Below are 26,472 nucleotides of genomic sequence, written 5' to 3' on the forward strand. Positions count from 1 at the left end.
CTCTCGAGAAGCCGAGACGGGTCATGCTACTTGTTTTAACCCTATGATATCTAGCAACTACCCTGAATTAAAGGCACGATGTAATCTGTTTCATGACCAGGATGTCATCAACTACCCCAAAACTAAAAGCTGGGGCTGTCATATAGTTGCTTTGATACAAAACAGCCCACTGAGAAAGCTGGAAAGACAAAAACGGCTGGAAAAAGATTTTTACTTTTGTCAGATTTGTGGTTGACACCCCAATCCAATATTCTGTATTTGCCAAAGAGACACCCATGAATGATAATCTGGTAGAATTAAAAAAAAGATTTGTAGGAACTGGTGAGCAGAAAAGTGTTCGAAGAGGATAAAAAACAATAACTTGATGGATTTTGAAAGGACAGAGACGAGAGATGTCGTTGCAATGTGAATGGAAAGTCTTTTTATGTCTACAACTTCAACAAAATAAAGGAGAAACAGGACATGCCAAGCACTAGAGCAGCAGCGAGCCAAAGAAGAGCGGTAAAGAGCCACATGACGTGATTTGGATGAGCAGGAGGTTAAAAAAGATAAAGAGACAAAAGGCAAATTCAAGAAAAAGCTGATGCAAGAAAAACAGTAAGATATTATGGACAAAAATAAGGGCACTGATTGCACAGAGCGCATTGGTAGAGAAACAAAAAGCCAAAAATGAGAATGAGCGGAAGAAGAAACTGGAGCACGCCAGGAGGCTACACAAACACCAGATGCTAGTGGACGTCGCATCAGATAAATATTCCGTTATGATCATGAGGCAAGCTTGCTCATCGACTTGGAGGAACAAGGTTAAATTATTGAATGAATGATTGCCACAGTTTTGCATAATTTATATTTTGCCATAAAAAAATAAGCAACTTAACAAGATTGGCATTGGGGCCAGCTATGTGGCTCTAATGCAACAGTTTTTGCCAAACGACAATTATTCATGGGCTTTTCAGGTACTTTGGAGTATTTTTCTTTTTTTTCTGGGAATTATTTTCCACATTTACCTCCATTCTCTGTAAAGAGCATATAATGCATGTTTCTCAGCATTTTCCGAAGATTATTTTGGGTTTGTAAAAAAAAAAAAAAGTATTTGCTTTATTATTAACAATGTGTTCTCATTAGTACTCGAGATTACTTCATGAAAAATTAATAGGATTGACTCAAATTACAGTGAGTTCTCAATTTATTCCATGTATTACATATGATCATGCAATTTACATGATCAGCATGGCAAAATGTAATCCAGCCCCAATCTTCTGAGTTTTTTTTCTTATAAATTTATATATGTACTCAAGTGATCAGTTATTTAGCAAAAAAAAAATATATAACTTCCTCCAAATAACAATTTCCCCAAGGGTGCAAATGTGATTGGTTTAAAAAGTATTAAGGCATAAAGTATGTTTGCATGGGTTGCAAATAAAATTGCTACTGTACATCAACGCCATGAAAACATTTAATTCCCGATAGAGATTCAGTCTTGGGGAATGAAGGAATTTGTAATGCTCTATATTGCGACTGCATTATACCATGGTATGGAATGGCTGGAAAAGAAACATCAATAATTCACCACGCTGAAATGTGAAAAGTTGAAGCTATGGTCTCAACACTCAAGAGAGTAGATCTCGCTCGCAGCTCTTTTGAAAATACATACATATGTAGTGTTTTTGTATTCTGTACTTTTGGAAACATAAATGAATATATGTGCAAAGTAAGATTTTGATCAAAAGGAACATTACATGAGACATTGAGTACACACTTGGACACATTTTAATGTGGGCATGAAAAAGTACTGATCTGGAAGGAAATGTACTGTTTTCCAACAAATGTGGCTGAGCACTGCAAACAATCACGCATGAAAACATTTGTCATACTAGTAAATCCATTCATAAGTACTTAAATAAAATAAAATCACACACTCCAACATAAAATTGACTAAATGCCTGACTGCCACGATATCTATCGCCTAAATCTCCTTCCAACCCATATCAACTCATTTCCATGTGATTAGTGACATCTAGTGGTGTAAAGAGACAGTACAGTATTTTGGCCTTTGCAGACTGTCTTAACATTCACCTTTGTCTCATTAGTAGGGGAGCTGACCTTACAAAACAATAATTCAATCATGCAAATATTCGGGGTGGATCCTAAAATTAAAATATGTTGCATAAATGTGGACACCCTCTTTCAATGACTGGGTTATTTAGATTTTTTATTTTCCCTGGAATCACTATCCTGTAATCCTTGACAGTATTAACTGAAGTGTAGTCAGATACTGTAACTTGAAAAATAACAGCAACAAATATGTGTATATGTTCTGGCCTCCATGAATTGCATATTTGCTCTCCCTGTAATAAGAACATGAAGCATTTATTTGCGTCTGTTTTGTTGAAGCTCATTTACAGTCTGCTGGCATGCATCTTTCTTGAGGGAGACAGACTAATTCTGTCTGAATACGATTCTAAGCAAACTTTATGTGCTTATTACTCACCAGTGTAGGGATTTGGGGACTCGTAACTTGAGTCCAGCTGTCCAGAAATATACTGATCGATAAAAGTAGACACACATATACACACACTCCAATGAGACAATCTTTGCTTTTATGTTTTATTCTTAGTTCTAAATTAAGTCTCATTGAATTCTAACAGTGACTCAAGTCTTAATGAAACTTGTGGAACAAATGACTCTGATGATTCTAAGATGCTTTCTCAACTGTAGCTGCACAGAAATATTTCACAACACAAAAAATAACTGCTGTGATCAAATAACATAATAAATCTATTTTAAAAAGTTTGGTGAGACTGACAAGTCTCAGGGGAAATCTATGCTTTCTTGCAGGGGAAGTGTAAGGAAATGATACGTATTACAAACTTGTAATATCCCTTCCTCGTCACAGGAGGGAGCCAAAGTAAAGCAGATTTTTTTTCTTTTTTGCTCTACTGTACATTCCTCAGGGCATTACGTTCCCCGAGGTCTAAAATTTTGACCAACAACTTAACTTGTATAAATGCATTATTTAAATAAATAAAAATCTGGAGGCTCTACCGCTTCATGGACACTTCATTAAGTACATGAGGTAACTGCCATCCTAGAATTTACAAATTAAAAATCCATATTCTTAAGGCAAAAAAAAAAAAAAAAAAAGACTGTTTTCAATGTATGAACACAATTTGACTTAATGGTCACAAATGAAAGGTCCGCAGTAAACGAATCATTGACTGTGCCAGCCATGCAACATACCGCAGTACCCGGTGGTCCATTTCTCAGTGTGAGACAAAACCTATATGTACTAACAGAACATCCCCTGCACCACAAGTGACACTTGTCACTCTGCAGCTGCTCTCTGCGGGAGATGGAGACGAAAGGCGGTGGTGGATCTTAACAGGAGATTGTTTCTACTCGAGCTTCGGAACCGGCTTAATAACGCCTCCAGCATGGTACCGCAATGAAGTCTGATCCGCACCTAGATATTCTCCCTGGATCGCCGTGCACCTCAATGGGAGATTACCGTATGCTTCAGGTAAATTACAAAAAAAAAAGAAAAAAACGAAACGAAATAAAAAAAAAAAAAGGACAAAAGTACAAAATTGGATATCTTATGTGCAGCAATGCTGGTGAGGAACGGAGCTGATCGGTGTGATCACCTGTTGCATGGCAGTCGGTGTAGAATTTCTACAATATATGAGCAACACATTAAAAATCATCCAACTTTCCTCGCATGTTTTATTCTCATAGTTTTGCATGATCGTCGTGGCTGGTACAAAAATAATGAGCAAATTCAGCATTTAATTCATAAACTACGTCACCCATTAACATCGTTATAACCATTCATCTAATGAGATCTAAGCTTCAACAACAACAAAAATATGTTTGCGTCGGTAATCTAAAATGATACTATATTCAATGTAAATGCATTAAAAACATTTTCTAAGCGTTTTAGTTAAATTGGCAAAAGTGAAAAGCAACCCAGAGCTCAAACACAACACACACCTTTAAGATAATAGTTTTTCTTTATTTCAGAGTGGAAATTCAGGTGGTGTGGTCATAAAAAGACACCGCGCATTATTTTAAACCAAGGAAATTTGAAAATAGATCCCCTAACACAATTCAAGTATTCCAGCAAGCTCTTTTAAAATGTGATTTAATATGATTAGGATGTCCATCAAAAAGCCAAAACGTTTTGAATCTGCACTTGTACCTAATGTGGCCATGACACGTATCCATTCAGTATCAGTTGCAATAAAACACATGTGGCGCTGCAGGTCCTTCCAGCATTAGTGAGTCACATATCTCCAAAAACTTGCGTTCTTTCAACACCAACTAACCAACGGATTTTCCAGTCTCTTGAAAAGCGACTGGGTGCTCCCTGTCGCTATGGTTAATTCCTTAGGAACCGGTGGATCCAGTTTGATCCATCCCTCTGCGTCTTTCCTTCTTAGCAGCCCGTCGAGTCTTCCCTTTCCGACGTTCCTTTTCTACATCGGGTTGACTTGGGTTCGTGTCGAACTCTCCCGGAATGATCTCATATTTTTAACTCATCAGGAGGCGCGCAGAAAAGAAACGCCGACTTGGTTACCATTGAGGGAAGATGCGCTCCTTAACTTTTCCATGCGCTTCTCTAACTTGCTTGCATCACCTTTCTGGCCGGGTTTCTTTAATAGCTTGAATGAATAATGCAGAGCTGCTCTGCATTATTTAAATATCACGAGAGGAAATAAGTGATTTGGACTTTCTGGGTCTTTAAAGGGAGGTGGAGACGACCTACCACCCCCCTCCCTCAGTCCTCGACTCAAATTACCAAGTAATTTTACTCAGGAGAGACACTTGAAGGTAATTATATCAACTCACCTATTTATTTTAAGCTTTTCTATGTTCATTCATCTCTGTGATTGCTCACACATCATTTTACACATTATGTACAAAGTTTTTTTTTTCCTTGGGTGTAAAGGGGCCCAAGTGACAGATGCCTGTATAGTCTGTGAGCGCTGACTAAGATGATGGCAATTGTCGTTTAAATGCTTTACGTAAATAATTATTGTATTTAAATGAATTCAATTGTGTGCTATTGGATGGCTTTTTTATGGAATGGAATGATTTTGATTGATGTGTAATGAAATTGCACTGATTGTTTTTACAATAAGTGAAAAAAAAACACTGATGAAAAAACTTAAGGCAAATAATTAATACATACACTTATATAAGCTTGCTATTTTATGACAAAGACCACTCCTATGCCGGGCCATTCAAATAATATTTCAAAGATATTGTTACTTTGTAAATGATTGGTCTGCTATGCGTATGAATTGATTGTAGCTAAAAGAAATGGATGTATAGTATTTACAAAATATATATATATATAAAACTTTCTATTGTAAATGTTATTGTCTCCTCAGCCGCACCACCACAGTGCTGGAAATGGAGGCGCCCAACGGCTACTCTGCGAGTAAGTTCTTCTATTCCATCTACACGACAGTCAATTTGAAGCAACTTCCATAGAAGTGAACGAGATAAAAACAATTAATTGGAAAGTATTTTATTTATAAGACCTCACTCACTTTTGAAGCTTTTGAGATCCAGACAGTAACATAAAACCTCCAATGTTAACTTTTGCTGTTACCATCATCAAATGGAAGGCTATGTTTTAACATTCAAAAAACAAGAAATTCTCTTCATGGTATGACTGAAAAGTATGAAGAAAGGATCAACTTTCCATTTACTTTGATGACACTCATGGCATGCAGGAAAACACGCAGAGGCAGGATTCCATCAGTTGTCCTTTTAATAATGACGCCTACTCACTGTCACATAAGGAATAAACAAACAATTTCCAATGTCACAATAAGTTCAATTGTCATCTTTCTCACTTTTTCCTCAGTGACATTATAATGTGGCGCCCCCCCCCCCAAAAAAAAAAAAGACAGAGGAAAAAAAAAAGTCAATGTTTTCCAGGTGAACAGCTTTCTACAAGTCACTAAAAACAAATAGTTGAGTTTTCATAACATTGATGGGGATTTGTAGTTATTTGAATTCATGTCGGCGGTGAGATTATGGGTCATAATCAATAAATAGATATGATTACTAGCTCATCCGTCTGCGCATTATAAAAACTGAAATTATAGGAAGTGTTTAGTTACCTTGGCATTGATGATGTGTTGTGTTTGTGTTGAATTAGACTGACAGAAACGTGAAGTCAAAACACACTAATTAGTATCTGTACATTCTAACTGATGATTGAATTAACCACATGTCAAATGTAGCCTCGAGGTGAGATATAATAAATGCCACCAATTTCACATTCAGTCGGCAAAATAGCATTTTCAAAATATCACTTGTGGGATAGTGTTTTCAATCTATACCAAAAATCTGCAGAGTTTGTAGCAGGACCAGTACTGTCTGTTGCATGTATGTTTTTTTTTTTTTTTGAGTGTATGGAAGACGGGAGGGGGGGGGAAGGGGCGCTTGACAGGAAAAACCACATCCCTACCACACAGGAGAATAATTGTGTCTTGCCCGTCATTCTGTTTGTGTGCAAGTGTGACTCTAGTCTTGTTCAATTAACAATGAGCATCCGTCGCGACAGTTAGATTCAAAATTGTATGTTTTGAAACAATAAACTCGGTTCTGGCCATGTTAGGAAGAATTGTGACTCAATGTAACATTTAACGAAGGAGAGGAAGTTGAACTACCTCAAGGTACAAGCACAAACTACTCGTTTAATTAACGCATTAGCATTCTTGAGTGTCTCCAGGACAAAATTGCCGGGGGAGGTTAACTCACCCCGGTCACCCGAGCTTCCTTCCACAGCACGCTACCCAAGCCCAGACAAAATTGAGCTGTCACAATGACTTGCGACTAGTTTTTACTTGTAAAGATTTTCAGTATAGTAGCCAAATGATGACTCATATTCTGGTATCGTCAGGATCTGACAGCGAGCTCAATTGTGGCGTTTGCCTGTAGCCGCTGTATTGTTCGAGTCGATGGAGGAGGCTGTAAGAGGATAAGGGATCGCTTTGCTCTCCCTGTGAGTGGACCAAGGCTATCCATAGCCTGAGCTACTGGGAGGTTGCAACCCAATCCGTGTTTGCCGGACATTAGGATAGCGTCGTTACGTAAGGTCGCTTCAGTTAGTTTCCTTCAGCATTCAGCAGTGCTGCCTTCATGGTTGCCATTCAAGAAGAGAAGAAAACTGTCTGTGCTTTATTAAACTCGGTCAAAGAAAATCCTGTACTGTATGTGAAGTATGTGCTGCTTTGGTAAAAATTCAATGCATTTCCACTGACCTTTGTTGCCCTTAACTGAAAGAATTTCTATCTCCGTTAATTGTTTTCCTCACCTGTAGACATAAAAGTCAATGCATTCTCTTTCACAATCTGCCTTGCTTGACTCCAAGTTGTTATTCTCATTGTCCCTTTCAGTGACATTATTGACTAGATTTTCTTTCCGTCAGGTTTATTTTGTCCAACATGTTGACCGGTCGCAAAATCATACGTGTATTAAATTGTACAGACAGCATCAACCGGTGAAGATTCAGAATAAAACTCCACACTGGGAATAAAATGTAGCCGTTTCCTCCAAAACAACACCAGATTCAATATTTTGTTTCATATTTTGCAATTCAATTACAACTCTGAATTAAATTCAAACACTGCCATTTACTGGAGCTGTGCGGGCACTGCTCTCCCTGCCCCTGTAACAGCAAAATAAAGATTGCTGACTTTCATTTTGTCTTATAGGTAATGGCCAGTGCTCTCCAGGTAAGGAGGAGTCAAGAATGTCAATGTCTAATGGACAAAATGAGTCTAATGGTCATAATTCCCCCAGTGGTGAGTGCACAGCTTGACTACTTTTACACAGACACATGTATCTTTGTCAAATAATTTCCAATCATTCTCAGACATGGTGTTATATATGCACTCTGCTCTTATTTGGAAGGACATGGTTGATAATTTGCTTCAAATGTGATTTATTGTCGAGAGTATCCTCAGTTGACCGCTTGAAACTTTCAACTCAGCCATATTGAGAGGAGACGATGTAAAGATGCAAGGTCCGCTCCTTGTTGCCAGGATACAGCCTTGTAGACGAGGCTTGTTCATGATGCTCCTCCTAAAGTGGAAATATAAATTGCAAGCTTTAGAAGCTTTGTGGAAGTGTCTACTGCTAATTTGTTTTGTTTTTTATCATTCAACTGCTTTGACTGAACTTTAAAGGGTCAAATTGTCCGAGGGTTCAATAGCCTGAAGGGACACCTGAAGGATTTAGTCAGATTGGATTCTGCAGTTAAACAGCCACATGTGGTCACAGCTTTATTTATGCTTGTCTAAATCCCAAAAACCGGATCAGCTGGACCAGTGAGTTTTGTCCTAGAATTTTCTCACACACTCCAACCTACAAAGCCCCTTTAGATCAGTGATGACATTTTACACCGGAGGCAGCACGTTTACCACTTTAAAGAAACAATAAAAAGCAAGTGTAACAATTGTTTGTTTATTTATTTATGTAAAATTATCAATCAATGTTTCACGTAGAGTTAAAAGTTCAAATCTAATCCCGGATTGATTAATTGATTGACATTTGTGTCCCAATAGCTTTGTCCATGTAGTATTCTATAGTTTAAAGGCCAGCAAGCTGCTCTTGAATCGTCAATTTGCTCCAAACCAGACGTGACTGCGGCAAGGCATAGCCCCGTTCAGAAGTATTATCTCCACACTCACAGACGCACAATTTCGCAACGTCTTACCCTTATCGTCGGTTTAGTGTCCATTGCTAGGAAGGTGCCATGAACGACAGAGCCTCCGACACTCCCTCTTTCCCTGGAGACAGCCAGGAACCAGACCAGCCTGTTTATCATTTGCTCCTCTCTTTTTTTGGCATTGTGTCAGCCCATCCTAAAGCTTCCCTACACATTCAGTTGCCAGGTTACAGTGTTTCCTCCAGTCCACTCGACTAATTATTTCATCTTTTATTGTACCGCAACAACATTTAAGTTTAGCCCGGTTCTGTTCAGCATCATGGCTTTTCTATGGTAAATTGTGTCAACTACCCCTTGTGTTTTTGTCTTGAAGAGCTGAGCGATAAACAGATAAAGCAAGAAGATACAAGTGAAGAGGCCGATAATAGAAGTCCAGGGTGTGAAGCCCAAAACAGAGACAAAGGGACTTCTGCAGGGGAACCTATGGCTGGCAGCCCGAGTAATGCACAGGATGGGATATCTGGACAAAATATGCCCGTGGATGCACCCAGTCGACAACCAAACGGTATTGTATTTGAAACAAATAAGACAGTTTTTGTTTGTTTGTTTTTTTTTCCTGTCCTTAAGATGAGTCACACATCATTTGTTTTCTTTAAAAACAGGGTGTGGAACCTTTTCTTTTCTTTTTTTTTTTTTTTTTTTTTTTTTCAAAACAACAACTCAGACTTGAAATTATTATCAGGGAAAAATATCCTCGGAATCCCCCGCAACCTGTTACAGGTGACACCATGACAGCCGTGGTTGTCACAGAATAGGATCACATTTCTCCCTTCCAAATGACTGCTGATCAAATGATTTTACATGAGAACAGTGTAGCTGGAGTCTGTACAGCAATAAATACTCCCTGCTGCTGAGGGCATTGTCAAAATATACCAAAAACATTGTTTGTAATTTATATGCATTACGTTTTCGAGTGACCTACATTTTTTAACCTTCCCACACAACACATGTCGGCAACAACGGAACGTAGGTGTCGAACTGCCTTTGGCTTACATAGAGGTGTTTGTAATGTTTCGGTTCGCTTATATACCGTATTTTTTGGACCATAAGGCTCACCGGATTGTAAGGCCCAACAGCTCTATTCTTTGAAATGTCCATATATGAGGCACACTGGGGTATAAGGCGTACAGTCACGCTGGGTAATATTACAGAATATTAATGGAATCAAACCAAGTCGAACTTTTTTCCAACTTGCATTCGGCATCCATATATAAGGCACACTCATTATATGACTTTTGCTTTTCTTTTGAGAAAATGAAAAGATTTTAAGAGCACCTCATAGTCCAAAAAATATTTCCTTGATATGTTGACAGTAAGTGCGGTGAGATGAATTACCGTGTATGCCTTCTTAAGGTGACCGGCCATTCCAGTGCAACCAGTGTGGTGTCTCATTCACTCAGAAGGGGAATCTGCTGCGGCACATTAAATTACACACAGGTGAAAAACCTTTCAAGTGCCCCTTCTGCAGCTACGCCTGTCGCCGTCGTGACGCTCTCACAGGTCATCTACGTACTCATGCTGGTAAGATTCTTCTCCGGGTCCTTTTGCCTTTAGTCCCGGAACACACACACATAAATATGTAAAACTAGCTATGTATCACATCACAAGTATCACGTGGCGACAGAAGTGACCAAGCCCAAATATACTCTTAGCGTTGACAGTTATAAATGCATTTATCTTGCTCTAAAAGCTTTGTTGCTAGGAACCAAGGACATTCCATTCTTCATCTTACTTGAAGGCGGAAAGTGTTGGTTAAAAAGGCAGCATAGGTGGAGTCTGTCAACTGTAACCTACTTTCCTATCAGATACGATTTGCTGTACCCTCATTTGCATCTTTAAAATCAAGGTCGGAAGACACTCATTTCTGAGTTCAGGGCTTAGTCACACAGTTCACTTTTTCAGGGGGTATGTGTGTGGTTTTTTTATGTTTGCCTTGCTTCTTTTGTAATTTTTGTGCTGCTATGTCTTGTACGGTGGTCATTAAATATAAGAACTTTGAGGTCAGATAAAAACAAATTAAATCCCATGTATGCCATAGACTTTGCCTGGAACCATAGGTGCAATTTGAAATTTCTTTTTACTTTAATCATTGTTGACTTGGGAGACGGAAAAAAAAAACATTCCCCTTTTAAGTCTACCAATCTTTTGAACCGTTCTCATGGAACCACACTTTTACACAAAGCTGTGTTTCCAATTTAGTGGGAATAGTTTCAACATTTCCTGCAGTTTCCTGTGGTTTTAGATCTTGAATATGGACTATGAAGTTCAATAAAAATGTCATGTATGTGGATTACATTGAAGTCTCAAGTAGCAATATGAACTGTTCGAATGAATAGGAATAGCATTTGAAAAGTTCATTGTAAAGGTCTATTCAACATCTGCACAATGTCAAATGATGGCTGGTTGCTAAATATAAAACGGCTCTTGCATCCACACTTGAACAATATTGAAACCCGGTGTATTTAGCCCGTGGGTTTTCTATACGTACCTTTTAAAAAAAATACTCGATACATGATAAACCATTCATGTCTGTAATGACATATACTTGATTAAAATACCCAATTCTATTCTAGTGTTTAAAATTTAAACGACCACAAGAATTTTAGAACTGAATGTGAATTAATTATCTTTTCAATACAGCAAAGCACATCAACATAATTGCTTGGATATTATATCTGGTTTATATACAATACGTTCCTTATGTGTCGCGAGGCAGACTTTGGATGAATAGCTGCGAATGGAAAAAAAATCGAATATGCCAGTAACACTCACTAGGCTGTTGAACTATTTATTAACATAGCCCGAGACAGCTGTCAATTCCTCTTGTGCTGGAAAAAAACAGTACAGTACAGTACAGGAATAATTTATGCTGCCCACATTCTTAGTCAGCGTCGCAATGAATGAACTAAAGGATAATATGTTGTCTGGTGCATGTCTTCACTTTTAGTTGGCAAACCACACAAGTGTAACTACTGTGGGCGGAGCTACAAACAACGCAGTTCCCTTGAGGAGCACAAAGAACGCTGCCATAGTTACCTGCAGAGCCTGGGTCTGGACCCATCTGCCAACACATGCCCTTATCCAGGTAATTTCTATTTTTACAGTATAGAATGTGCTTTTTTTTTTTTTAACTTAAGAAATGAATTCTTTCCATGAGTCTGCTTGTACATTAGAAGACGCTCTCTAAAAAGCCTCTCAATAATTCTTTCCCCATTGCAATGAATGGAGATGACAGTCATCTGTTCTAGCAGAAAGAACAAAACTAAGTGACTACCATGTAGCGTTTGTTTTTCAAAATTTTTGCTCGCAACACCTACTGAGCCACAGCTCATATCTACATATATAATAAATATATGATTAGCATTTTTATTATCATTATTAATCCTGATCATTTCCTCCCAGGTGAGGTTCCTAAAGAGCCAAGGCCTTTGACGACATTCGAGCGGCCGCTTGTCATTGAAAGATTGCAGAGTAATGTTGGAAAAAGGAAGAGCACCACACCGCAGAAATTTGTGGGTAGGTATTTATCAACACAGTTAGCTCGTCCACTGGTTTAAATGTGGTGTCTCATATGTCAGGAAAACCCTGGTCAAATATTAGGATGAATGGATGAATAAATGTGTCACATTTGAAATGATGAATTGAAAGTGCAGCAAATGTAAAAAACAATGAAAGTTGTTTGGCACAATATATTCAAAGTACAAAATCATATCCCGTACTGGAAAAAAACACCCGAATGGTGCTTTATTTTGGCACATGCTTACATGTATATAAAATAGACAGATTGAGGAAGTTAGAGGAGCCTCAGGCCAGAGTGTCAAGGAAGTGGTTTTCATTTTGTGGTTAGGTACACCTGTAACTTTGCTACTTGCAGTCTTATGTGACAACAGCTCACCGCATCCCTGTTCTGGAAGGTTTGGTCTATATTGGTAGATGGATGGGGCTTTCCACTCCTCATACTTTCACACATTGAACATCAAGTGCAAGATGTAAATGATAAGTTTGACTAAAGCGTGTTCTTACTTCTGCCCGCCTTGCACCGGATTGGTGGCCATTTTGTGGCTTCAAAAGTCATTCCCCTTCCATAGCCAGTTTTTTCCAAAACCTCATACATCAACGAGAGCCCAGTTCTTCAACTTTCTCTACTGTTTTAAACAGGTGAAAAGATGATGCGCTACAACTACCCTGAAATGGGATATGAGATGGGCCTCAAGTTTGAGAAGCAGGCTGAAATGTTGTCAGCCCACATGATGGACCAAGCAATGGGCAATGCCATGACCTACTTAGGATCAGAAACACTTCGACCCATTCTCCAGCACACCGGCCACCCGCTCTCCATGACGGAGGTTATGCCCATGGTCAACCCACTCTACCATCACGTTCTGCCTCTTGACCAGAGAATGGAGCGTTCAGGGAATATTGACTCACTGCCACCTCAGGCCACATTACCCTCTGATTTCCCCAGTCACAGCAATTCCAACGGGCCCGTTTCCTTGACTCGTCGCAGTCGGCCGACTCAGTCAGGACACCAAGAGTCGCCGAGCAACAGCGGAGGAGACTCACCCGAGTCGGCTCGCAGCAGCCCTCGGGAACAGCATGCTAACCCCGCTAGTAATCACCCGTCCAGACTCAGGTCACGCACAAGTCCTATGGTTTATTCAGGCCACCACGCAGTCGATGCGTCACCCAGAAATGGCTCAGGAACTTCGAGCGGGGTAGTGCAAGAAGCTACAGAGAGGCCTGCAGTCCAGGAAGGGGTGCGAGTGTTTGGGCGAGAGGGTCGCGAATTGCGGGCCTTCCAGTGCGACCATTGCCAAGTGCTCTTTCTGGACCATGTCATGTACACTATCCACATGGGTTGCCATGGATACAGGGATCCACTGGAATGTAACATCTGTGGTCACCACAGCAAAGACCGTTATGAGTTCTCCTCACATATCGTCCGCGGTGAACATACGTTTCAGTGAAAAGATGGAGACATGTAAGGGGAAGATTTTTATTCTCATTTTTTTAACCTTTAATGTTGCTGCAGAGTTATGTAGCACAGCAGTGTGATTTTGGACGGCTGAACAACTAGATGAAGGCTTCATAGCAGTGTGGGCTGCTATAAATGAGATCAGATTTATTGCATTGAATTTTTTGCTGTTGTTGTAAAGATTCCTAAAACAGACCTCAAGAATTACTTTGACCAAAACTACTTTCTGCACCAGTGCACAAAGTGGCAGGCGTTGGGTTTGTGGTTGATTGTTTTGTTTACTATATGAAGGAGTTTGGGAAGTACACTGAAAAGTAACAAATTACGACTAAATAAAATGTTTGCATTGTAAGAATGAAGTTGGAATTATGAAAATAAAGTAATCGGGCAATATGTTGGCAGACGGAAACAATCAGTTTAACATGCACAAGCAACTTGAATCAAACATTTTTTCTAGTAATATTATAACTTTAATATTGTAACATTACCGCTTTTTTTCTTGAAATTAAAATTACTGCTCTTTTCTCGCCCTTTCGACGTGCGTGACAAAAAAAAAAAAAAAACTGTGCTGCAAATTCTAGTTTGGTTGCCTGATGCTGAATTGTGTCCATTTGGCACCTTTTTTGCCAGTGGTAATATTGTCTCTCATTGTGTCCTGCATTTGTAGAAATATTAACTATTGTGCCATTATCATTATTAAGCTGTTTTGGTACAGTATTTATTGTAATGTTAGCATTATTTTGAAGGGTGAATTTTCCTTTGTATTTGAGAGGGTTGCATTTTAATTACAGCAAAATATGAGAATTGAGGCATTCCACCGGCTTTAGTGTTTACATGGACGCTTAACTAACTTGGAGACTTTTAATGCGGATCAATACTTATACCAATACTACTCAAACATTTTTGGGAGAAAAATATACATACTGTGTGCGTGTATGCACCAAAGACTCTGAATAATTCTTATGAACTGTTTTTTTTCTTTTCTTTTTTACGGAACTGTCAAGGCAGACCAACTTGAGAAGTTGCGGCCCGGGTCATGATTTAGGGCTTACTACCAAAAAAGCCATGCTCAAAAGTGAAACGCACATCACTATGGCAGGTTGCTACATGCCACTGAAAAAAAACATAATGTAGCACCGATGAGTCAAGATAAACAGAGACTTTTTAAACTTACAGAACAAAACGGCTCTGTTGAGTAATCGACAGAGAGTTCCCATTATTGTCTCAGACGGCTCTTAACAATACTGCAAACATCACTGTAAGGTTGGAATGTTTACTGCACAGCCCACTGTTAAGGTTTCTTGAAATACAAAAAAATTTAAATAATGTGCATGTGGGGGTTCAACTTTATACGCATAGAAAAATATTACATTCCAATACTATCTCATTGTATTGCAGCTGAACAATGAACTTCATTTATATTGCACTTAATTGTTGTACTACTCGTCAAACACTGACACCAAACTAGGATGGATTGCGTAACGATTACTTTGAATTCATTCACGTCCTTTTCATTTACTTCTTGGCTAATGGAAATCTCTTCACACGTGTTTGAAAGCCTGGTTACTCTCGTGGAAGAAAATATCTCATCAAATGAATCAATGTTTATTGGTTGGAGCTTTTAATAAGACGTTTACTTCATTTTTAGTTGTTTGGTGGGTCTTAAGCACTGTAAATAATTGTTTGTATATCGCACAGTTTTCTTGGAAACATAATGTTCTCTCCCAACTGTGTGTGGAGTACTTTCTATACATAAAGCCTTAAATTGTGCCTCAGACATTTTAAATTATAATGAGATTACGAACATAATTAATATGCACATTAAGGCATTTATTTTTGTTTTTTTTTTAGGTGTGAATTTCTCTGTGTGGACTTTGCCTGCTAATCTTTTGACCTCTTGAGTTCCACTGCAAAAACCTTTTCTTTATGCTCAATTCTATTTGCTCCAACAACGATCGGTCGAGAGTACAAAATGCAATTTCAAATTACAGCGAAAATGCATCGTATTGTGAAGGAAAAAGGAATTTTACCTCAGAGAGGCTTCATAGCAGCCTGTGAAAAGAAATAAAGATGTGTTATGTATAGCTAACCTTGCACTTTAGTCATGCCTTTGCAACAAAGTAACCTTTTATTCAAGTCCCACGCTAAAACCTGTTCAAACCAAAAGTACGTGTTTAAGGCTGATGTGGAAATGTTTTAATGGCAGTTTCCTACACTACCTGATGAATAATTTCTTTGTCGAAGCAACTTTTCTTTCATTTGGAAGCACACCATAACCGTCAGAGGGCAGCTCTGCAATTTCATTAGCCTCAAGTTTTTCTTTAATATCTTGATCAAATGGCAGCATTTTGTTTTTATCCCCCCACCTCCTTTCTCTTATTCTCTGGTGCTAAGCAACCAAACAACTTAATGTGTGCACACCATGGCACAGAACTTTGTTTACATCTTGAACCTGTGAAAAGTACTTTATGTTATCTAACCGGCACAATCAAAGAATGCTTAGAATATGTCAATTTGTGTTGATATATTTGGGGGGGGTTGTTTTATTATGTATTTTACATTTTGAAAATAAAAAAAAAATAAAAGCGCTCAATCATCAAACAGAAGCTCAGGTATTTGCATAGCTTGTATATTTTTATGTCCCCCCAAAAATTGCGTTCATCTATCAAACAAAGCATATAAATTGAGCTTCTCTTGTAATATCGTCTCTGAAATACTGAATGGAGGATTTGAACAAAAAACGAATAAAATGAAGGGACATTGCTGTGAATATTATGTATGTAAGGAATGGGTTTCTCTCATTTAAAAGAAAATAAAAAATACTGGCTCGCCTGTTCTAGAGCAGAAAGTCAAACATTGTTACAATAAAATTTCTTTCAACTACTAAACTGTTTCCTACTAGTTTGTTAGAACACTCTACCATGAGATAACAAGAAAAAAATAAACATTTGTGACATGCACGGCTCTAAATGTTATGGTTTTAATGATTCACAATTTGAATGAATGAACGATTCCATTTGAAAGTATTTATTCATCAAATTGTATGTAACCTTTTTGTAAATGTCACAGTATTTCACACCCTTACCGCGCAATCATCACAAAGTTTCCAGAATATATTTAGTAGCAGAAGTGAGAGGTGTGAACTCTAAACAGACCCAAGTGCTACATCTTTTATTTTCCTCTTCATTGCGTTAATGGCTTGCTTGTTTTATTGTAGAGCAAGAACTCATCTTTACTTTTCATGCGCAATATTTTATCTGACCTCATTTGATGCACTTATGGCACAGAGCGCACTTTTGTAAATGAAAACAAAGAAGCCAAGGTCTTCTGTCATAGCTCTTGAAAAAATCGATTTCATTAAAAATCTATTGTTAATTGTCTTTCGTGAACTTAAGTTTGGAGTGGACAAAAAAACCCAAAACATATTGAATGAAACATTTGGAATATATTGAAAAAAATAATGACTAAAAAAGCTGCGAGACACTTCAATTAAATTTGTGTATGCCTGAGCAGATGACATTTTTGCCTTTGGTGATAAACTAGAGATAACATCATTTTTCTTTGAGCTAGCCAAATATGTTGCCCTTCCAATCTGCATTCACAGTAACCAGCTCAACCAACCAAGTAATTTTTTTGAGGAACAAGTAGCAAGATCACAGTTAACTAAACCAGTAAACCAAACACTAAAGAATACAGAACATGTTGATTTACAAGTAGTGCGACTTGTTTTCATGGTTTTAAATTACAGAACAAGGAACAGTTCCTGCTGTCTTTCTTTTTTTTCCAGCCAAGTGAGAATCCTTAGCAAGGTTGTGTAATCATGAGTTGACAAGGCCTATTCCTGTTTTTCCTGCCAGGTTGTGGCGGATGCTGGCCCTGCCCTTAAAGCTTCACATGCAGTGAAGACACGTACACATGCAAAGTCCATTTGGTTTGGAATAGATTGTAGTGTAGAAATGTGGTATTGCGCAACACTTTGTGTTGTGTGTATTTTGGGGAATTTTGGTGTAAAAGCTTATAGTTCAAAAAATTATATATATTTACATATATAATATAAATATCTATTATATAAAAGTATATATTTATATTGTATACAAATATATTTATATTTTATATGTATTTTCTTTTAATATATTTTTTCTGATGTCATGTAGACATACTGATGTGTCTACATGATCTTAGAAAAAAAAATGTTTGACTGAAACCCAATTGAAAATACATATAGGAAAGAACAATCACATTTCTAAGCATGGCCTTAAATGCTCAACACAATTGGAAATCACAAATCTGAGAGAAGATGACAAAGCCAACCACGTGACTCAAGATACACATCGAAGCACTTAGGGGAATGAAAACATCTCTAATTAACATTTCTCAGAAGGATGTTCTTCTTTGAGCACATTTACATAGGCTTCTGAGTAATGTATAGGTTTGTGGTCAGACTTCTCAAATGTGAGAGGTTCTAATGTGGGGAGTATGGAGGACTGTCGGGGAACTTCCATTTTAATTCCTCTGCTTGGCTGCGTTATGAGCGCTGAACAACATAAGCAGTGAGCAGCATTTGAGAGGTACACTGAAAGCAAGTCTGATGCGCATACCCATTAAGTGTGATTATGTCAAATGAGCACAGGGGAGAAAGCCAACTGACATTTGGGCGGCAGCCATAAAAAAGCCCATTGCTTCACATCTTTCAAATGCATCCTGGGAAATTAGAATGGGAAAATGACACAGAGGAAAGGAAAGCGACAATAGTGAAATTGATGATTGAGAAGAACTTTCACAAAAGAATGTGATCAGTATGTTTCTTTTGTTTTCTGAAAATCTTCACGTATGATTTGGGCAACCATGCTACAGATGCAGTGTTGCATGTGTGGAGGTGTGCCTAATGATGTTTTAATTTGTTGTCAACATTTTTACTTTGGTCTCTCAAGAAGGCCAACATTTGTTTTGAGAGGTGGAGCTTAAATGAGGCTGACAGCAAGAATTTCTTTGAGTGATGTAAAGGGTAAGGCGTACATGCTGTAAACCAAAGGAAACAAGTAAATGTCAGCCCTTTATGTTGTTGCTTTCACTTTATATTATACAAATATGGGGTGTCAAACTCCTCTACTTGTTTTTCCGATCTATGCGTGTGAAAGGTGGGTTGGTAAGCGCTTGTGATATATATATTTTTACTCCTCTGGATGGTGATGGTGGTTTAAAAATTTTAAAGACGTTTATTACCTTTCCACTGCATATTTAAGACAAGACTACCATCTAGAGGAGTAAAAATCTCAATTTAATCTAGGGCTATCAAATATTTATTATTGTTTATTATGTATTTCTTTTTTTATTTGTTACAATCAATTAAAAACAAGATCATGCGGAACATGGTTTATTTTTTTCTTCCATTATTTTACACGGATGTACTGTTGTCATAGTCCTGCAGATGTCAGTATTGTAAAAGAAAAAAAATGCATACTGCAGTTTTTATGACTTGACTCCAAAAACTTGATGGTGAAAATCTAATCTAAGTGAATGATGGACAGCTAATAACTCTTAAATGCTGTGCTTTGTTTTGTCCTTTGGTGTCATCTCTCGTGTAAATCCTCAAATAGACAAAAGCCTCACAAGGGAGGTGCCTGAAATATTCAAAATACGTGACTTTCCATGATTCTCCAGATTCTATAATTTATAAATACAATCATGGTTCCATAATTAGTAGTTGAAGTTTTGGAGTAACTTCCTCTTTTAATTAAATTACAAGACTGTTATGTTATGTCATGTCATGTCATGTTATGATCTCAATATACAGAATCTGAACTTGAAATAACTTTGTTAACTGCAGTGAAACGACATACAAATACCATGACTAAAGTAACAAAAACAACCTACAATAATATAAATAAATATGTCACCATAATGGGGGGAAATTAACAAGATGAATTATTTTGACCTTCAGAATGACAAAAGGGTTTTCAAGAATTTCATCACAGCCCACAGTGGATTCTTCACTCTGTAAGCATTCATCAGCTAACGCAGTAGTGAGATGCAACTCTCTGGCAGTGGATGTTTCCTCTAATGGGAAACAATTACACACTTGGTGGCTTCTCCACTGACTTCTGATGAGACTCATTCGCTGAGGAAATGGCCACGTAATCATGTGTGTGTAATGGGCTAACGCTGCTCATTGCTCACTGAGCCAGTCTGCAGACGGCACCATTGCAGTTTCAGTCCACTCCATATGAGTTTGTCCAGAAATATAGAATTATTCAGAAAATGTGGACTCACCTGGCTGTGTTGCTCACCTAATCTCAGCAAGCACGGCAATTCTTTTTTTCTTCAGCAATACTCTCATTGTGAAAATATTACTGGAAATGTATCTCTGCAAATGCAACCTTCCTCTAAAGCCTGCAACACGTGCATAGTTCATCACGGTAAATGTTTGTCTTCCATGTGCTGGAAAAAGATTGCTTTTTACTCGCTCGCCACCGACGGTGCAAAACAATGTACAGGGGCAATAAAAAAAATTGCTTCATAAGCCTCACATTGTGTGTCTGGCATCATTATGAGGCACAATAGCCTCTGGAGGGCCCCGGCTTTTATTGGCGTGCCTCTTGCTGCAGCAAAGGCTCATCCATTAAACAAATCAGGAGGTTATGTATTAGATTAGCTGTACAGAAGACACCGGGGATTGTCTGCAAGAATACTTGAAACCTTGTCTCATTGCCTCTCATAGCGCCAGGAATAAATTACCTTATTGACAGCATGAGGGTGATACTGTCAGAAGGTGTCTCTTCAAGCATGATGTTAAATGAAAACACCACCTCACCAAATTATGGTTTGATTTTATTAAGAGTGATAAATGGCAGTCATTTGAGCTGTATTTAGAGGGAAGCTTCCAGTCATCGTAACAAGTTGCCGGGTCTCATTTTTATAAATAAATTTGCACCGTCAGTGATATTAAAAGCCGAGGAATATTTATTCGAGTTTATATGCGCCAGGAAGACAATGTCACGGGAAGCTGGTTGGGGGCAGCTTGCCTCGTTCACCCCCCCGTGGAGTCAGTCTGTTGATGGGTTGACCCCGAAGGTGAGACACAGACTGCCACCCACTGGTGAGGGGTCAAACTGCAGCGGACGTTCAAAAAAAGTGCCCCTCACAGTTCAGGGGACTTTTTTTTGACTGCAAAAGCCTCTTAACTTTTTGTCTACTATCTTGAAACGTGCGGAAAAAACATAGTGTGTGCGTGTGCATATTCAAGCAAATCACTTCTCATTTGGAACCAAACAAAAGCCTTGAAAAATCTCAGGAGAGAAACCACCTGCTCATAGTGAAGAAAGGATGTTTATGAAGTTGACTCAATTTTCGCTCGGGTCTATACTTTGATGTATTGGAAAACTAAAAGGAAGGTAAGCCGCCTGACTCCTTCAAGCGTATTGGGCCGAATCATGTCTTTTGGAAGTGCATAAATATAAAAATGATGCCCCTTAAAATATATTTTTTTAGGAAGATAATAGGTTTATTATTGTGATAGGCTGGGAAGAAAATGGATGGATGTTGTCAGTTTCTGGGATTTTCTTTCTTTTTTTTATGTTGCCATTCATTTTCAAATCCAAGCACATTTAACACTGAATGACTTAGGTGTGTGTGTGTTCGTATACGTGGGTGGATGTGAGGTTGCAGTCAGAGTGCATGATTAATGTCCAGATGTGTGGACATATTGTGACTCAAGGTGGCATTCGTCTTTCTCTCAAAGTGCAAAAGTAAGCAGCATATGGTCCGGAAGGTAATAACGCTTTGTCACATTGTTTCCTGGTGAAAAGACCTGCGTCGTTGATTTCTAAGGAATCGAAACAACCCATCAAGTACAGTATCACTTTGTAAAGCTCTTTTTTGACTTCTCTGTTATTTACACATCAAAACAAAATAGCTTACGGGAGAAATCAAAGTCTAAGGATTATTCTCAGTCGCAAAACAATACCAAGGAGTAGTGGAAGATATTTTGACCTTAAATATGACTTTTGGAGGGGTTGTGAGAACATATTGAACATTTTCAAACTTGGTAAGAAATTGATCGATTCAATCCAGCATATTTTGCAAACCCTTTGGCTGTGTATAAAAATGATATCAGAACAGTTGGATTAGATTGCTCGGGGAAAAAAAGCTTGAATCTTGCGATTCATCATTGCTTTTCTGTCTCACCTTTGATGAACTTGCAGAAACAAATCCAATACTTCAGAATTAATGATGACTGTGTTTGGACTGAGAAAAGTAAGAGTAAACAACTTCCTAAATTAGCTTCATGTGATTTTTTTTTTTTTTTTTTTTTGCCTTCCAGTGAATCAGAATCTGTTTCAACAGCTACAATGAGCAATGGCATAATAAATAACAAGTTTAATGGAAATTATAATGCCCGTGAAATCCTTGAGACGCCGTCGCTGGGTCTCAAGTATGAAATTAATGACTGTAACCTTTGCTAATATATCAGCATATCGGGACAATGAGCAGATACCGTGCAAAAATGTTAATAGGGCATCATTGCATTTCTTGCCGCATTCCATAAAACCTTCAAGTCAGAAATGTCCAGCCTTGTATGACCGAGAGGGTCCAGGTGTGTGTGTGTGTTTGCTGATATTGCTTTCAATTCAAGGATATTTATTATTGAGATGAATATTACACGCAAACAAACTGTGATGATTTTTTTTTTTAATAGCATGTTTGGAGGTGATGCACCTTCAAAGTTCCAACTTTCTAACTGCAACATGGGTGACTTCTCTTTTCATCCTTCATCCACCCTGAATGAGCCGCACATGCTTTTCAACACAAGTAAGAACTATGATCCCATTTTTAACTTCTTTCACAACATACCAAGCGCTTTGGTACCATCTTGTGGCAGTTCATAGCAGTAGAAAAAAATTGACCGACAGAGTTTGCAAATCCAGGTCATGAAAATATAAAACGTGCCACAGGTGTTCAAAGTGCCTGTGGCTAAAGCCAAACTGTGGCAGGAGTTTTATTTTCTGGACCTGGATTTGCGACCTCTGCCACTAGGTGAGTTTTTCAGCAATTAATTAAAAAAAGAGAGGTTACAAAAACAACAACAAAAACAAACAAAAATTCAAGTAGATGAATGTAACCCCCGGAGGTGAATTTCTTTTAACATTACCAAGATGCCGCAAGATGGTGGCAAAGCACTAATTTTGTTCAAACAAAGCTCCTTAACTCACTTCTACGTAGTTCTGCAATGCCAGGAAATCTGGTTTTAGATGGGAGCCCTGCACATTTGGTCTCAGATGGATCTTAATAAACTAGCAGTCACATCTGATGTGTAGGACAGATCACTTGTTGCCAAAATACTACCTAGAGTCGAAATATATATGTCATTCAAACAGATCAAAATCCCTACATCCAATGTTATTTTTATTGATCCACTTGATAACCTTCTGGTAAACATTATAGTCCACACCCCTTCCCCAGAATTCATTTTGACCGTGTCAGTTTGACAGGTGCAGTGCAAGAATTTAAAATAAGTGTCAAATTATGTCAACCAATAGTAGAACCAGTGGATGAGTGCGTGGTCGTCTGCGAGGTGATGGTCGGCCACTTGTGCCAATGACTGTGTGCATGGGAGGAGTTCCAAGGCTCGGAGGTGTGTCTGGAAAGAAAAAAAAAATCAAGTGTGGCATTGCATACAGAGTACAAGTGGGGGAGAAATGGCATGAATACAGCCTTTTACTGTTTAGACAAGCGTCACTGTGCGCGCGTTGGAAACTTGTTTAGCCAGCCAGTTTCAATTTCAGCTTGTGGACTTTGAGAGGTTTACCCGAAGCACAGTCTGACAAACTTAAAGGAGAGGGGGAGGAAAAAAAAAAAAGCCCAATCAAGTCCCTAAAGTGACGCTTTTGGCTCAAAACGAGCAAACCCGTTGAGTGGTTCAAACAAGGATACGCTGTTGGACATGTGAATTTAAAGGAAATAAGCGCAACAATGAAACAAGCGACTGTCCTGTATTGCCTCGACTTTTTCCTGACGTGCCTCTTGTTTGGGTCGAGCTCGTCTCAATCAGGTAAGCGAAGCCGACCTGAGCGCGCTGCTTGGTGGGTTCCAAGTGACGCGCGGAGCGCATGATGGATTTCGCGCGGAGACTTTTTGCAGACATGTCATTTTTACATTTCGTGATGATTATGAATTTGTGCGCGTTAAAGCTTGTCTGTTTATCAGACTGTGATTGAAATGTCTGAAAGCTGCTTTACTAGTCGTTTCATAAGTTCCCATCTTATTTGTTTTTTTCTTTTAATAGAAAATATGTGATTACGGGATAGATAATCCACGTTCAACAGATCATCTTAAACCCATTCATCCAAATACGCACGAACCGTAAATCCTGCAGGGACGAGCATGCAGTGATGAACTGTTGTCCATATGCAATCTGCAAACTGCTTGATATTAAAGCGGGTTACCGTGAAATTACACTATTCCATTTTATTGCAACTCCCCCCGGGGACCCTGTGCACCTCACTTTGACGAGCGCTGCAGGGACGCTCTTTTACGCACCAACAAATGCACTTCTTTTAGACTTTGTATTTGTCACGACACTTAAACATTTGGAAATACGCGCTGTATTTAATCTTTCGGTTCCTTTCACGAGGCGAACAATGAAATGGAAACACTATGTGGAATTTTGACGTCCCGTGAAGTGTGAACACTGACGATCGTGTGGGAGCTTTATTCTACAGCATGCATGGCACAATATATAAGATTTTGTCGTATAAATAGATTAGTTGGATTATTTGTCTTTTCGTATGAGAAAGAAATGAGGCACAATCAGCTAGGGTAGGCATGTCGAATTGTGGATGTTTGGGTGGATTGAACAGGTGCAAATAGGATAAGAGTGTGTGTCAACAACCACCAAAGTGGCAGCCAATCAGAAAAAGGCTTCCACTTGCAATGTGGCATGATGCGCTCATTTCCAACAATGTAAATTCATGATGCATGCCTGTGAGAGGTCAATCCATGAAGACAATAACCGTTGTTTTTTTTATTTTTGCACAGACATAGCATCACAACATGTTCCACATCAAGTCAGAAAAACACATAGGGCAGAAAGAATGGATTATGCAAATAAAATAGGGTATACATTGGTTAATATTTGGCATGGAGAGAGTAATGTGATGAAAGTGTAATGTGTGTGTTTGTGGGGGCATGACTGGTTTGATTCCAATGAGCTAGTGGTTGCTGATGTGTAGAGAAGCACATCTGCATGCCAACACTTGCTCCTGTTCATTTATTTATTTATTTATCTATTTATTTATTTTAGCTTAATTTAATACAAGTTCATTTTATTTGAACTGCTCAGTATGTGCAGTGCATTCTAATATGCCCATGTATGCTGATTTATCTCCTCTTGAGTTGTTATCCTCTGGAAAATAAATGGAACATTTCCTTTGGCAGTGTAGTCCTTTGCTAGAAATTAAAACAGTTTGTCACCTAAGCAGCCAAACTTGTCGCTGGGAATCGGATGCATGTGTGCAGGCTGCTGAGTGGCCGCAGAGTTCCTGCACTGCACTGCACTGCACCACGCTCTTCATTAGTGTGCTACAAAACACTGAAGCTGGGGATGGCAAATAACTGCCGATTCCAAGCCATATGGCCTCATTCAAGAAAGCTCTCTCTGTCGTATGAATATTCATGTATTCCATATGCGGGAACAGTGGAGGAATTACATCCGTCTATGTTTTGTGTGGGGTCTTTCAATTAGTAAAGTCGGCACAATGTGGGTAAACTCTATCCGCTAATTATCCTGCAGCTTTCTGTTGTTTCTTCAGTGTTTGGGATTTCCGTGGAAAATGAGATTTGGAAATATATTTCTGCTGACTGTGGCTGGAGCATTCATTGTTGAACTGGTGGCGTTTGCTGCATATAGGAATGGACGGTGCTGTGATGGAGTGAGACTGAGTGAAAGTCGACATGAGAATTTGTCATGCTTTTTTATTCTTTCATTAATGATCAAATGATGGCATTCTTTTTCACTACTAATTTTTTTTTTAGGGCTGCACTGATGTGTTTTTCTCTTGGATGTATATGATGTTGTGCTATACCATGAAACCTGAGGGCGCACTTGCACTGGGGTTTGTTGACAGTGCTTCTGGGCGATTACTCCTTTCTACTCTGTTTCTTGCTGGCCTGCACTCATACTGCACTGTGCTGGTCCACACTTTGTCATGTGACAGACATGTGACATCACTGTATGGCTGCAATTGTATATTGTCTGAGCCCAGGAGTTCAGGATATTCAAATCAGACCTTGTCTACATAAAAAAAAGAGCTTTATACTGTTGATATGTTTTATCCTGCTGTTCTGGGAAGCCATTTTTCTTTTTAGCGGTGTCCCAGAATGAATATATTTGAAAACAAACACTGCCCTTGCTTGTATTTCTGATGGTGTGGTGGTCCCATTTCCCGCCAACAATAACAACTTGCATGTTCTTTATTTCAGCAGTTATCTGAGCTTTTCTTCTGATAAGAACAAGTTGTACGCCTTAAATGCCTCCTTTCTTGGTCTTTTGGCCATCCCTGAAGTTAGTTGTGAGTGTTGATGCGTTGCATGGGCTTGGGGACTTTATGTAGCACGTCAGCGCCACTTCAGGTCTGCCATACTATGTACAACAGTCTTTGAGTGTTTGTGTTTGGACCTATACTTTTCAGCAAAAAAAAGCAATAAATAAATAAGGTAATGACAAGAATAGATGCCAAGAATTGTGATCTCT

The 26,472-nt window shown here is 38.7% G+C and overlaps 2 protein-coding genes across 11 annotated transcripts in view; both read left to right on the top strand.

Moving 5' to 3' along the window:
* ikzf2 (IKAROS family zinc finger 2) overlaps positions 1-16,612 on the top strand; it is a 38,692-nt gene extending 22,080 nt beyond the window's left edge. For 2 of the 9 annotated variants that reach the window (XM_085920342.1, XM_085920339.1), the window contains exons 2-9: positions 3,317-3,520; positions 5,394-5,443; positions 7,734-7,823; positions 9,063-9,254; positions 10,103-10,270; positions 11,697-11,834; positions 12,152-12,265; positions 12,908-16,612. In XM_085920342.1, the coding sequence (XP_085776468.1) occupies positions 5,416-5,443; positions 7,734-7,823; positions 9,063-9,254; positions 10,103-10,270; positions 11,697-11,834; positions 12,152-12,265; positions 12,908-13,716 (1,539 nt within the window). In that variant the 5' untranslated portion in view covers positions 3,317-3,520; positions 5,394-5,415 and the 3' untranslated portion in view covers positions 13,717-16,612. The other 7 variants (XM_085920338.1, XM_085920337.1, XM_085920344.1 and 4 more) reach the window with 6 other exon arrangements.
* A 5,907-nt stretch (positions 16,613-22,519) lies between these two features.
* Positions 22,520-26,472, top strand: part of erbb4b (erb-b2 receptor tyrosine kinase 4b) — a 103,956-nt gene continuing 100,003 nt past the window's right edge. The window contains exon 1 of one of the 2 annotated variants that reach the window (XM_085920449.1): positions 22,520-22,532. Coding sequence is in view for 1 of the 2 variants with exons in the window: in XM_085920447.1 (XP_085776573.1) it covers positions 23,694-23,772 (79 nt within the window). In the remaining variant the exon portion in view is untranslated. Of the gene's footprint in view, positions 22,533-23,384; positions 23,773-26,472 lie in introns of those variants that run through there. The other variant, XM_085920447.1, reaches the window with a different exon arrangement.

Source organism: Syngnathus leptorhynchus, chromosome 9, assembly GCF_054491065.1.
Source record: "Syngnathus leptorhynchus isolate UIUO chromosome 9, UIUO_Slep, whole genome shotgun sequence".
NCBI lineage: Eukaryota > Metazoa > Chordata > Actinopteri > Syngnathiformes > Syngnathidae > Syngnathus > Syngnathus leptorhynchus.